Raw genomic sequence first — 14,675 nt, 5'->3', positions numbered from 1 at the left:
GTGGCTTAGCTAGGAGTTGCCAGGGGTTCCAGAGCAGCAGTGGGGGAGCTGGGAGGGAAGTTGTATATATGTGTCAACCAGTGGTGGAGTTTCTTTATTCCCAAAATTTCACAGTGGGAGGAGTTGCTGCTATCTGCCTTTACTATTTGGAATACTTTCTGGCTTTGAGAGTTTAACTCTTTTTTTTTTTTTTTTGGTGATGTTGTTAAGTGAAAAATCAGTAAATATATGCCAAATCAGTCATCAATTGTTTGGTGTAACTGGTAGGATATTTAAAGTGTTTTTTCTTTCACTGTGATGTTTTTGTCTTCAAGCGTTTACTATTTAAATGACATTTCCTAGGAGAGTTCATCTTCAATGAGTCATTTAGTATATTCATATAATACAGAGACACAGTGTTCTCCCATTTTACTTACTGGGCTTCTGCCATGGTAAATCAGAATGAGGAACCATTCTCAGAGAATAATTTAGTAACATGAATTAATTCTGATGGAATCTAAAGTAATACTTTATATCCAAAAAGAGGTTATCTATGGAAATACTAATCCCATCACCTACCTGTCCACATGGTGAGCTGTCAAGGTCAGGTATTTCCATTTTAGTACTGAAGTTTACTTAGCAATAGCAGTTGTAACATAATTGTTACACAGACTTCTGAATTGTTCATAAAATACTGAATATTTTATTAGGGTGAAACTGATTATTTTAGTCAACCCACAGCATAGGGGTTATTTAAGAATAATTTCATTATACATGTCAAACTTTAGAGTTTATTCCCAAGGAGTTCTTTATTGAATATGATGATTGTGCATCATTATTTGTTTGTGGCCAAAGGAGTAGGAAAATGTTGCATATACCCAATGTTACACATTGATTGTAGAAGTTTCTGCAATTAATCATTTTAAAAGAAGTTATATTTTACTTTATATATTAACATAATAGAGTAAAAAGCCATTCAAATGATTACTGTATATTTGACAGTCTACCAAGCATAATGATAGATTAGTGTGAGTGATTTTAAAAATATATATATTATTGGCAGTTCAGGTAAGAAGTTTTTTGTTTTTGCTTTTCCTAAGATGCTGCTGCATTTGTATGTTATTTTCCAGATTTCTAGGCAAGTTGTTTTCTGTAGTACTAAATTCAAATGACTAATTTTAAATTATCTACTAAAATCTGTGACAAATTTATTATTATATTTTCGTTTATTAAATCTTTTCTTTCTTTTTCAGCAAATAGTAGTGATAGTGAAGAACTTTCAGCTGGTGAAAGTATAACTAAGAGTCAGCCAGTCAAATCAGTTTCCACTGGAATGAAGTCTCATAGTACCAAATCTCCCGCAAGGACACAGTCTCCAGGAAAATGTGGAAAGAATGGTGATAAGGATCCTGATCTCAAGGAACCCAGTAATCGATTACCCAAAGTTTACAAATGGAGTTTTCAGATGTGTAAGTGACATGTTAAATTGACAAGCATACAGACTTCATCCTAGTAACTTGTTTTGTTTTGTTTTTTGAGACTGAGTCTCACTCTGTTGCCAGGCTGGAGTGCAGTGGTACGATCTTGGCTCACTATAATCTCTAGCCTCCTGGGTTCAAGCCATCCTCCTGCCTCAGCCTCCCGAGTAGCTGGGATTACAGGCAAGCACCACCACACCCAGCTAATTTTTTTGTGTTTTTAGTAGAGACAGGGTTTCACCATGTTGGCCAGGATGGTCTCCATTTCCTGACCTCATGATCCGCCCACCTCGGCCTCACAAAGTGCTGGGATTACAGGCATGAGCCACTGCGCCAGCCTTTTTTTTTTTTTTTGGAGATAGAGTGTGTCACCCAGGCTAGAGTGCAGTGCAGTGGCACAGTCTCTGCTCACTACAGTGTCCGTGGTTCAAATGATTCTCCTGCCTCAGCCTCCCGAGTAGTTGGGATTACAGACGCCCACCACCACACCCGGCTAATTTTGTTGTTGTATTTTTAGTGGACACAGGATTTCACCATGTTGGCCAGGCTGGTCTCGAACTCCTGACCTCAGGTGATCCTCCCGCCTCAGCCTCGCAAAGTGCTGGGATTTCGGGCATGAGCCACCATGCCCAAACCCAATTCTAGTAACTCTTCATGCTAATACTCTGAAAAAGAGACTCTACCAAACTTAATAGATGTATTAATGAATTGCAATGTATAGACCTTATTTGGATCCTGATTTGAATAAATAAATTGGTTAAAGAAAAATTTTAAGGCAGTTGAGGCAAATATCAACACTGACTAGATATTTCTGATATGACATAGGTAATTTGATTTAAAATGATCTGGTGTTAGGGGTCAGGAATGGATGGGGTGCAGATGATAACAAGTTTTGCCATAAATTGATGATTACTGAAGCTGGATGATGAGTACATGGGGTTCACTGTCCTTCTGTCTATACTTTCGTATATGTGAGAAAACTTCATAAATCTTCATTTAAAAAAAGATATATATATATATGTATATGTGTGTGTATTTTAAATAGAGACGAGGTCTCACTATGTTGCCCAGGCTAGTCTTGAACTCTTAAGCTCAAGACTGAGCTGATCCTCCCAACTCTGCTTCCCAAAGTGCTAGTGTTACAAGTGTGAGCCATCACACCAGCCAATATGTATATTTTTAAAATACTACTCTAGAGTTTTTCACACAAGGAAATACCTTAAGTATTCTTAGGAGATTGAAGATTGCTTTAGACTAAGCTTTTTAAAATTGCCTTCTAATTTAAATGTTTCACACACTCTTTAAAAAAACCTAAAAAACAACAGAGAACAGAAGAGAAAAATTTATCCACAGTGTTGTTACTCAAAAAATGTGTACAATTTAGCATTTTGCTGTCTTTCTAGGTTTTTTGTTTTGTTTTTATATTTTTGTTTTTTTAGACAGAGTCTCACTCTGTTGCCCAGGCTGGAGTGCAGTGGCATGATCTGGGCTCACTCCAACCTCCACCTCACGAATTCAAGCGATTCTCCTGCCCCAGCCTACCAAATAGCTGGAATTACAGGCACCCGCCACCACGCCTGGCTAATTTTTGTGTTTTTAGTTGAGATAGGGTTTCACCATCTTGGCCAGGCTGATATCGAACTCCTGACCTCGTGATCTGCCCGCCTCGGCCTCCCAAAGTGCTAGGATTACAGGTGTGAACCACCGTGCCCGGTCCCAGTTTTATTTTTAAGTGTGATTTTTTTTTATTGTGGTGGTACTGTATATGGATGTGGATATATGTAGATCTTAAGGTGTTTAATTCTGTACATATTCATTCAACAAATATTGTGCATTTATTATGTGCCAGGCATTGTTCTAGGCTAGATAAAAAATTTGGAAAACAAATATTTTAGAAGCCTTAGTTTTTTAGTTTATCTGCCTCAACCTTATTCAACAACCATGTTCTGTGTTTTGTCCTTTATATGTTAAAATTTTCTTTAAAAACGTCTATTAATGAAAACTTTAAATTTATAGCGGACCTGGAAAATATGACAAGTGCTGAACGCATCACAATTCTTCAAGAAAAGCTTCAAGAAATCAGAAAACATTATCTGTCATTAAAATCTGAAGTAGCTTCCATTGATCGGAGGAGAAAGCGTTTAAAGAAGAAAGAGAGAGAAAGTAAGTGTTTTTACTTTACTTTTATTTATTTATTTATTTTGAGATGGAGTTTTGCTCTTGTTGCCAGGCTGGAGTGCAATGGCGCAATCTCAGCTCACTGCAACCCCCACCTCCTGGGTTCAAGCAGTTCTCCTATCTCAGCTTCCCAAGTAGCTGGAATTACAGGAGTGTGCCACCAAGCCCGGCTGATTTTGTATTCTTTAGGTAGAGTAGAGACAGGGTTTCACCAGGTCAATCAGGCTGGTCTCTAACTCCTGACCTCAGGTGATTCACCTGTCTTGTCCTCCCAAAGTGCTAGGATTACAGGCGTGAGCCAGAGTGCCTCGTCAGTATTTTTACTTTATTTAAACATAAACGAGAATTTCTCACTCTGCAGTTAGACCACCATGACTTTATATCTGTCTGTTTTCAGGCAAATTCTTTAATTTCTTTGTCTTATTTTCCTCATCTCTAAAGTGAAGTAATTTGTCTCAAATAAAAACAATTATTTCAGATCATAATATTCACTTTCATAGAGTTTATACTCTACCAAAAACATCCTAATAAGATAATTTCAGATAGTGAAAGCACCATGAAGAAAATACAGTGATGTTAAGGCAGTGATTATGGATGGGTTACTTTAGATTACAAATGGTCAGCATATTTTTGTTGACACCTGAATGACACGAGGAAGTGAGATAAATTAAAATCTGGGAGGAGGCCGGTCACACTGGCTCACGCCTATAATCCCAGCACTTTGGGAGGCCGAGGTGGGTGGATTGCGTGAGGTCAGGAGGTCGAGACCAGCCTGGCCAACATAGTGAAACCCTGTCTCTACTAAAAATACAAAAAATTAGCTGTGTGTTGTGGCAGGCGCCTGTAATCCCAGCTGCTTGGGAGGCTGAGGCAGGAGAATTGCTTGAACCCAGGAGGCAGATGTTGCAGTGAACCAAGATCATGCCATTGCACTCCAGCCTGGGCAACAAGAGCTGAACTGTCTCACACAAAAAAAAGACAAGACATCTATCCAGAAACTCCTTCTAAACAGTGTTTTGTAAATATAGTCACCACAAATTCTTTATAATGAATGCTTTTCCTAAATAGAGCCTCTCTACTGGGTTAGCATTAAAAGTCAGTTCCTAAATACTATTTTAAGAAAAATCCATAGAAAAATGCTTATCCTGGTTACCAAAGAAATGCAAATAAAATAAGGTATCATTCTCTTTTTTTTTTTGAGATGGAATTTCACTCAGTTGCCCAGGCTGGAGTGCAGTGGCGCGATCTCAGCTCACTGCGACCTCTGCCTCCTGGGTTTAAGTGATTTTCCTGCCTCAGCCTCCCGAGTGGCTGGGATTACAAGCATGCCGTCACACCCAGCAAATTTTTGTATTTTTAGTAGAGACGGGGTTTCACCATGTTGGCCAGGATGCAGGATGGGCTCAATCTCTTGACTTCCTGATCTGCCCGCTTGGGTCTCCCAAAGTGCTGGGATTACAGGCGTGAGCCACTGCACCCGGCCCAAATAAGGTATCATTCTTACCAAAAAAATTAAAACCAAAACGAATGCAGGAACAGTATAGTGAAATTCATATAAGTTATGAGTTGTAAATATAGTAGAATACTACTCAACTTTGAAAAGAAAAAGATCTGTATGTACTGATATGGTACAATCTCTTAAAATGTATTGTTTAAAAAAAAGACACTGAACTGTGCTTCCACTTGTGTTTTGTTTTTGTTTTTTTTTTTTTGAGACGGAGTCTCGGTCAGTCACCAGGCTGGAGTGCAGTGGCGCGATGTCGGCTCACTGCAATCTCTGCCTTCCGGTTCAAGCGATTCTCCTGCCTCAGCCTCCCGAGTAGCTGGGACTACAGGTGCGTGCCGCCATGCCCAGCTAATTTTTGTATTATTATTATTATTATTATTATTATTATTATTGAGACGGAGTCTTCCTCTGTTGCCCAGGATGGAGTGCAGTGGCACGATCTCGACTCACTCCAAGCTCCACCTCCCGAGTTGATGCTATTCTCCTGCCTCAGCCTCACAAGTAGTTGGGACTATAGGTGCCTGCCACCACGCCTGGCTAATATTTTGTATTTTTAGTAGAGACTGAGTTTCACGGTGTTAGCCAGGATGGTCTCGATCTCCTGACCTGGTGATCCGCCCACCTCGGCCTTGCAGAGTGCTGGGATTACAGGCGTGAGCCACCGAGCCCGGCCTCCACTTGTGTTTTTAAAGGTGTTGCTATATCTACATATTTTAAATTTGTATATCATATCTCTAGATTCTAGAGGTAAAATTCCTATAGAACAGGGGTTGCAAACATTTTCTGTAAAGAGACAATAAATACATTAGGCTTTGTGGGCCATATGGTCTCTGTAGAAGCTACTTATCTCTGCCATGCTAAGTGTGAAATCTCCCATAGGCAATATGTAAACAAATAGGCATGCTGTGTTCCAATACAATTTTCTTTCCAAAGACAAGTAAGCCAGATTTGCCCCTGGGGTGGTTTTTTGCCAGCCTTTCTTCTAGAGTTATAATGAATATGAAGCAACTGGTAACAATGGGGAGGGGAATTTGGGTGATTAGGAGGTTCCTGAATGAGAGGGATACTTACTTTTCTATCTTATTACCCCTGTACTGAATTTTTTAAATCTCTGCATGTATGTAAAAATATTATTTTATGAATACTAATTTATAATAATGAGAGAGGCCAAGAATGGTGGTTCACGCCAGTAATTCCAGCACTTTGGGAGGCCGAGGCAGGCAGATCACCTGAGGTCAGGAGTTCGAGACCAGCCTGGCCAACATGGCGAAACCCCATCTCTACTAAAAATATAAAAATTAGCTGGACATGGATGTGCATGCCTGTAATCCCAGCTACTCAGGAAACTGAGACTGGAGAATTACTTGAACCCGGGAGGCAAAGGTTGCAGTGAGCCGATATTGCATTGCTGCAGGCCAGCCTGGGCAATAGAGCAAGACTCCATCTCAAAACAAAAAAAAGAAAAAAAAAAAGAAAGAAAAAGGAGGCTGAAGCAGGAGAATGGCTTGAACATGGAAGGTGGAGCTTGCAGTGAGCCGAGATCGCACCACTGCACTCCAGCCTAGGTGACAGAGCTGGACTCCCTCTCAAAAAAAACAAACAAACAGGCCAGGCGTGGTGGCTCACACCTATAATCCCAGCACTTTGGGAGGCCGAGACAGGTGGATCACGAGGTCAGGAGATCGAGACCATCCTGGCTAACATGGTGAAACCCCGTCTCTACTAAAAATACAAAAAAATTAGCCGGCTTGGTGGCGGGCGCCTGTAGTTCCAGCTACTCGGGAGGCTGAGGCAGGAGAATGGCATGAACTCGGGAGGCAGAGCTTGCAGTGAGCCAAGATTGCGCCACTGCACTCCAGCCTGGGCAACAGAGCAAGACTCTGTCTCAAAAAAAAAAAAAAAAAAAAGACATGAGAGACTTTCTCTGATGAAAATAACGAATGTGTTATTTGCTTTGTAAACCTAGTGGAGGAGAATGCAACAGTTGAGCTATGCACTGTTTTGGTCCAATTTGAAGAAGCAATTAAGCTTCCCATTCTCGTCACCATTTACATGTACAAGAAAACTCCCAAGTACAGAACGATGGAGGAATTAGGAGGGGATAAAAGATTTTTGGATGGATTGCAGATTTTTCCTGTTTTGATGCTTGTTTCACTATTACAAAAAGTGTATTCTATATTTTATTTCTGTGTCTTGTAGACTAGGCACAGTTCTTTCCCTCTTTGACCCACACAGGAGCCTTCCCTGGTCTATCCTTTTCATTACTTCTGTAGTTGGGCACTATCTAGCTTCTTGAGCTACACTAGCTTTTCCTTTCTTTACATTGTGGTACTGTGAGAATTGACCACTGTTGTTGTAAGCTAAATGATTTTGGAGAATATAATGGAATTTTAGTTCAGAGGACTAGTATTTTCTTTCTGTCTATTGTTGGACATACATTTTTATTAAGTTCTTGGTTTGGTCTCCCTTTTCCTTAGGTGCTGCTACATCCTCATCTTCTTCTTCACCTTCATCCAGTTCCATAACAGCTGCTGTTATGTTAACTTTAGCTGAACCATCAATGTCCAGCGCATCACAAAATGGAATGTCAGTTGAGTGCAGGTGACAGCAGGACTTGCTAAAGCACTTTGCACTTAATGGCTGTTGAGGGCCACTTTTTTTTTATACTGCACAGTGGCACAAAAAAATATCAGACAAGCACTATTTTATATTTAAAAATTGTTTCTTGACAAGCTGACTTGGCACTTAAGTGCACTTTTTTATGAAGAAAAAGTACAATGAACTGCTTTTCCTCAAGCAATAATTGTTTCCAACTTGTCTGGGAATTGTGTGTCTGGTAACTTGAAGGCCTTCCACTGTGGCAAATGGAGGCTTTTCACTGCCTGTAGAGACAATACAGTAAGCATAGCTAAGGGGTGGGTCCGAACATGTTAAGATAACTTACTGTATATGTATTCCCTTGTATTTTGTTAAAGCTGGAACATTTGATATTTTTCCATTTATTTATGAAAAAATATGAACCTATTTTCATTTGTACAAGGTAATTGTTTTTTAAAGCAAGTCACCTTAGGGTGGCTTTAATTGTATAAGTCAAGCACATGTAATAAATTCAAAACCTGCAGTTAACAGGATATCAGACATCAATCCTGGTAACCAAATATTAAAGATTCTCTTTAAAATAAAAAGACTGAACATGTTTACAGGTTTGAATTAGGCTAAAAGGTCTTGCAGTGGCTTTTCATGCCCCTTCAAATTGGAATGGAACTACTGTACTTTGCCATTTTTCTATAAATCAGTATTTTTTTTTAATTTTGATATAATACATTGTGTGAAAAAAGAAAATGGCTAATAAACTGTATTAAATCTTAAACAATGTATAAAGATTGTACTTAGCCAGTTCAAAGTGTATATTTATTCATAATGAATTATAACAGTTATATTTTTGTGTTTTCTTGTAAATGTTTCTTTTCCCTTAAATACAGATAATTCATTTGTATTGCTTATTTTATTATGAGCTACAACAAAAGGACTTCAGGAACAAGTAATGTATTAGTATGGTTCAAGATTGTTGATATGAACTGTCTCAAAAGGATGGTGGTTATTTTAAATATAAATAGCTAATGGGGGTGGTAGGCCTTTAAAATTAAATGCCTTGTATAGAATCCAAAATGAATGCAAAATTGTTTTCACTTGTATTGACTTTATGTTGTATGATTCCAATCTCTGTTCTGTTTGGCACTTGTATTTAATTCTTCACCTTTGTAAGACATTTGTATATTGCGGATGTGTTCATTCAAGCTATTTAATACCTGGCACTGTTAATACACAGTACTTTATTGTACAGACTGTTTTACTGTTTTAATTGTAGTTCTGTGTACTTTTTTTGGATGGGGCTGGCATGTTTTATTTGTTTCTGGCAATACGACATGTGAGAATTTCAATGCGTTTTGTTGTAGATGCTAACGTGTCAGAATCCTTTACATTCAACTTTTCTAAGAAAAGCATTTTCAGTCTTGTAGTGTGTGCTTACAGTAACTAATTTTGTTGAAAATGGTTTCAAGTTATTCAAATTTGTACAGGACTGTAAAGATTTGTTGACAGCAAAATGTTGAAGAAAAAGCTTATAGAATAAAAGCTATAAAGTATATATTAGGATCTGCAAACAATGAAGAATTATGTAATATATTGTACAAATGTAAGCAAAGGCTCTGAAATAAAATGCCATAGTTTGTGAATCCTTGATTTTTGTTTCTAAAAGATTTAGTAATTTTAGTTCATTTCTGTATGTGATGACTGACTGGAACATACATATCCAGCATGCATTATCACGGGATTAATTGATACACAAAAAGGAAGATTCTACCTATGAAAATTAAAAGTCCATTAACCAGATAAGGAATGTATTAGACATTCTTTTTTTGTGTGTGTACATGGAGTCTTGCTCTGTCACCCAGGCTAGAGTGCAGTGGCGCAATCTCAGCTTACTGCAACTTCCACCTCCTGGGTTCAAGCAATTCTCTAGCTTCAGCCTTCCACGTAGCTGGGATTATAGGCACCTGCCAGCACACCTGGCTAATTTTTGTATTTTTAGCAGAGACGATGTTTCACCATACTGGTCAGGCTGGTCTCAAACTCCTGACCTCATGTGATCCACCCACCTTGGCCTCCCAGTGTGCTGGGATTACAGGCCTGAGCCACCACACCCGACCTAGGCATTCTTTTATCTTTGCATACACTATTTTGCTTTAGTCTGAATTTAAATATTTTTCTTATCACTTGGAGAATTGTCCAAATTAGAAAATTATTATTTTTTTATTTAACACTTGAAACCATTACCAGCAGCTTTTAAAAAATTTTTAATTTAGACCCTTCTGGGTCTTTTATACTTCAGTGTGTTCTATTGCACATTGCAATAATCTGGACATCGTTAAAAGTATATTCAGTACTCACACCCCACTCCCAAGGAGTTATATTTAATTGGTTGGGGGTAGTACCTGGATGTTGATCTTTAATTTTTAAGGGTCTCCTGTGGTATTAATATGCATCTGGGTTGAGAAACACTGCTTTGCCGCAGACTTTTAAAAATCCATAATCTAGTTTTTTTGGCTGGACTTATTGGACTTTCTACCAAAAGAAAATCTTTAATACAAAGGCTAGGCGTGGTGGCTCAATACCTGTAATCCCAGCACTTCGGGAGGTTGCGGCGGGTGGATCACCCAAGGTCAGGACAAAACCAGCCTGACCAACATGGTGAAACCCTGTCTTTACTAAAAATGCCAAATTAGCTGGTCATGGTGGCACATGCCTGTAATCCCAGCTACTAGGGAGGCTGAGACAGGAGAATCGCTTGAACCCAGGAGGTGGAGGTTGCAGTGAGCCGAGATTGCACCATTGCACTCCAGCCTGGGCAACAAGATCAAAACTCAATCTCAAAAAAAGAGAAGAGAAATAAACTTTTTTAAGGCCTAGAAAGCTCAAATACATATTTTTTAAAGCATCTTTGTGGTGGCCTTTTATTTTCACAAAAATTAGTTTAAGGGATGATCTTTTAAATCTGTGGAACGATGCTTCCCAAAAGGAATTCCTAGAATACTGGTCCCTGGAAATGCCCTGGGAATTTATAACCAAATATATTTTGGGAAATCTATGTATGGCACATTCTTTTCCTACAGAATCACAGTGTTTGCATATTAAAAACTTGGAGAGAAGGCCTGTGAAGAGATACCTGCCTAAATAACCCTTTACCCTACTGTTTTCAATCCTACCTAATCATGAAACCCTGTTTTTTGAGGAGCTTTTAATATCATGTACTGAGTATGTTATAGAAACAGTGCTGAATAGGGGAATTGTTCCAAATTTTGTTGGAGTCGAGATTTATACCTTTGTGCCTCTGTCTCACCTGCCTTCTTGTTCTACTTCCTAGCTTCTTAAGAGGGTTTGAGGATTTTATTGCATTAGTAGAATTGACCTATGTCTACTTCTGGTCACCTAAACTAGACTTTACTAAGTTAGTTTACAATTAACATATTAAGATGGTATATTTTTCTTTTTTTTTCTTTTTTCTTTTTCTTTTTTTGAGAAGGAGTCTTGCTCTGTTGCCCAAGGCTGGAGTGCGGTGGCACAATCTTGGCTCACTGCAACCTCTGCCTCCCAAGTTCAAGTGATTCTCCTGCCTCAGCCTCCCAAGTAGCTAGAACTACAGGCACCTGTCACCACACCTGGCTAATTTTTGTATTTTTAGTAGAGGGGGTGTTTCACTGTGTTAGCCAGGATGGGCTCGATCTCTTGACCTCATGATCTGCCCGCCTTGGCCTCCCAACGTGTTGGGATTACAGGTGTGAGCCACTGCGCCCGGCCAAGATGACAGGTTTCTTAACGGTGTTCTCCAAAACTTTTTTTTTTTCCTACTGAAAAAACTAAAATTAGAGTGGGGTCTTGTTAATTTCTTTTGTTTTGTTTTAGAGAGAATCTCGCTCTGTTGCCCACGCTGGAATGCAATGGCACAATCTCGGCTCACTGCAACCTCTGCCTCCCTGATTCAAGCGATTCTCCTGCATCAGCCTCCCGACTAGCTGGGATTACAGGCGCCTGCCACCACGCCCAGCTAATTTTTGTATTTTTAGTAGAGATGCGGTTTCACCATGTTGGCCAGGCTGGTCTGAAAATCCTGACCTCAGATGATCCACCCACCTCGGCCTCCCGAAGTGCTGGGATTACAGGCGTGACCCACTGCACCCGGCCTCCTTTTGTTTTTTTTGTGACGGAGTTTTGCTCGTGTTGCCAGACTTTAGTGCAAATGGTGCAGTCGTGGATCTGAAACTCTCAGGCTTGCATTCCTTCCGCCTTGGTCTCCCAAAGTGCTGGGATTATAGGCGTGAGCCACCATGCCCCACCATGTCCTCATATTGCAAACTCTCAAAGCGGTCAGTGATCTCTAAATGGTTAAAAACAGCACCGAATGGCAATCAAGATAATTTTAAAACTATCTCCAACCACAGCTTCTTTCGTAGTCTGTTTTCTTATGTAAGTATCTGCTACCTAGCTGGGTGTGGTGGGTCATACCTGTAATCCCAGGACGCTGGGAGGTCAAGGCGAGCGGATCATCTGAGGTCGGGAATTCGAGACCAGCCTGACCAACATGGAGAAACCCTGTCTCTACTAAAAATATAAAATTAGCCAGGCGTGGTGGCACATGCCTGTAATCCCAACTACTTGGGAGGCTGAGGTAGGAGAATCGCTTGAACCGGGGAGGTGGAGGTTGCAATGAGCCAAGATCAGGCGCGGAGCAGGAAGGTCCCCCTCTAATTTGTTTTCTGTAGAGAGGAAGTTTCGCTAGATCGACCAGGCTGGTTTCAGACTCCTAGTCCTCACGCCATTACTCCTGCTTCGGCCTCCAAATGTGTTGGGATTACAGGCGAGCCACCGCGCCTGGCTGCAAAGAAACATTGTCTAAGTATCTGAGCTAGGCCTTGAAGGATGGGCATTATTTTGCAGGAGGGGAAAGAGGAGGGCAATTACAACAGAGGGGACAAGAATAACAACTATAGAGGCGGTGGAAAAAGCAGGCTAAAATGTCAGGGGCTGGAGGGAGATGAGTCTGGGAAGACGGGCTGAGAACACCTTGAAGAGTTTTGAATGCCAAGTATCTACTTTTCCAGGTAGAATAGCAGGGCCGTATTACAATCTTTCGAATTTGTATGTTGACGTGACTCGTTAGAGGTGTGGTCTTTATTTTGGAATAATGTCATATTTCAGAAAAGTTGCCAGAAGAGTACAAAGAACTCTTTGTACTCTTAACAGCGATTAGCCAGTTGTAAACACCCTACTGCGTTCACCCGCAACCTCATTTCTTGCCAAACCTCCCTCTTTTTCAACAAGTCAGTATTTTACGTATTTCTCCCTTGGCTTGGGTGGACACCCCGCTCCTAGCCTGGCTGATTCTTCACACTGCAGGCTTCAATCACTCCCAGAAGACGTCCTTCACTCCCAAAATGAGGCTTCTCTGAAACGGCAAGGACCACCAACCAAATGGGACAAACCTGACGCCTCACCGAACGCCTCCCACCGCGGCTTGGCGGCCGACTGCCTGGGAGGAGGGGGCGTGGCCCGAGAGCGGAAGTGCCGGGAACCCGGAAGTGCGAGCTCGCGCGCCGCTGCCGTCTGGGAGTTCTCCGAGTAAGAATGGCCTTGGAAGTGATGAACAAACGGAAGAGAAAGAGAAGTGTCGAGGAGGGGTGAGTGGCGCGCGGCACGAGTAACTGGGGAGGGATGTTGTACGTTCCCTCGTGCTGGCGAAGCGGTGGTGCGTGGCGTGGCTGAGTTTCTGGCGTCCGTTTCTAGAGAGAACCCTGACGACGGCGTTCCCTGGAGTCCGCCGGGAAACTACAGGGTTGGACAGGTCGCCAGTAGCTTATGCCGCGGCGAGCACCATTCCAGAGGTGGCACCGGTCGGCTGGCGGCCCTCTTCAGTTCTCTGGAGCCCCAGATTCAACCCGTGTACGTGCCTGTGCCTAAAGTAAGTCACTGGGCTTTCTTCCCGAATAGCTGGTTAAAACCACTTACATATGAAACAGGCTTCTTACCTACCACGTGAAGCGCGGTTTCTAAAGGGGGGACACAGGATTCATTGTAAGTAACCTTTCATGACTCTTCATACCAGTGAGAGAGAGGAGATGCTCATTTAGAAAGACCACTAAATTATGGCTTAGGGTCAGAATTCTAAAAGGATGGGGTCTCATATATAACTTCAAACTTTTAAAAAGGAAACCATCAAAAAAAGGAAACGGAATGAGGTGGAAGAAAGTACATCCCAGATTGAAAGACCACTTTTGCAAGAACCTGCAAAAAAAGTGAAAGCGAAGAAGAAACACACTAACGCAGAGAAAAAGTTGGCAAACAGGTTGGTAAAATTCTCTTATTTGATGTTAAAGAAATTAAGTGGTAAAGAAATTAACATTCGTATACCTGCAATATTCGTCTTAGTTTTATCTCATTTCATATTTCTACTTTTTTTCAAAACATTTATTATGGAAAATCCAGTACATATAGAAAAGTTGAAAAGGCTAAGAAACCCCATGTACTCAGCATCAGCAATTTAATACTTGGCCAACCTTTTTGTATTTTTACCCCACTCATATACCCCCTCATTATTTGTTTTTGTTTGTTTGTTTTGAGATGGAGTCTTGATGCCATGCCCAGGCTGGAGTAGAAGTGCATTGATATCAGCTCACTGCAGCCTCCCCTTCCCAGGTTCAAGCGATTCTCCTGCCTCAGCCTGAGTAGCTGGGACTACAGGTGTGCGCCGCCATGCCCGGCTCATTTTTGTATTTTTAGTCGAGACAGGGTTTCACCATGTTGGCCAGGCAGGTGTCAAACTCCAGACCTCAAGCGGTCTGCCTGCCTCGGCCTCCCAAAGTGTTGGAATTACAGGTGTGAGCCACCGTGCCCAGCCACCCCCTCGTTATTTGGAAGCAAAAGGAAAACTTATGTTTCATCTATAAATATTTCAGCATGTATATAAAAGAGTTTGGTTT

At 41.0% G+C, this 14,675-nt stretch overlaps 2 protein-coding genes across 2 annotated transcripts in view; both read left to right on the top strand.

Moving 5' to 3' along the window:
• The window catches only part of ARID4B (AT rich interactive domain 4B (RBP1-like)), a 165,344-nt gene extending 155,960 nt beyond the window's left edge, over positions 1–9,384 (top strand). Inside the window, exons 22-24 of the mRNA XM_011935756.1 lie at positions 1,233–1,448; positions 3,474–3,620; positions 7,620–9,384. Of these exons, the coding sequence (XP_011791146.1) occupies positions 1,233–1,448; positions 3,474–3,620; positions 7,620–7,747 (491 nt within the window). The 3' untranslated portion in view covers positions 7,748–9,384. The remainder of the gene's footprint in view (positions 1–1,232; positions 1,449–3,473; positions 3,621–7,619) is intronic.
• Positions 1–14,675, top strand: part of RBM34 (RNA binding motif protein 34) — a 46,340-nt gene that overhangs the window by 5,400 nt on the left and 26,265 nt on the right. Inside the window, exons 3-7 of the mRNA XM_011935730.1 lie at positions 1,233–1,448; positions 3,474–3,620; positions 13,096–13,376; positions 13,483–13,657; positions 13,905–14,041. Coding sequence (XP_011791120.1) covers positions 13,324–13,376; positions 13,483–13,657; positions 13,905–14,041 — 365 coding nt within the window. The 5' untranslated portion in view covers positions 1,233–1,448; positions 3,474–3,620; positions 13,096–13,323. The remainder of the gene's footprint in view (positions 1–1,232; positions 1,449–3,473; positions 3,621–13,095; positions 13,377–13,482; positions 13,658–13,904; positions 14,042–14,675) is intronic.

The sequence above is a fragment of the Colobus angolensis genome, unplaced genomic scaffold (genome assembly GCF_000951035.1).
Source record: "Colobus angolensis palliatus isolate OR3802 unplaced genomic scaffold, Cang.pa_1.0 Scaffold148, whole genome shotgun sequence".
Classification (NCBI taxonomy): domain Eukaryota; kingdom Metazoa; phylum Chordata; class Mammalia; order Primates; family Cercopithecidae; genus Colobus; species Colobus angolensis.
Note: the sequence above shows the minus strand (reverse complement) of the source record. Positions and strands in the feature narration are given on the sequence as shown.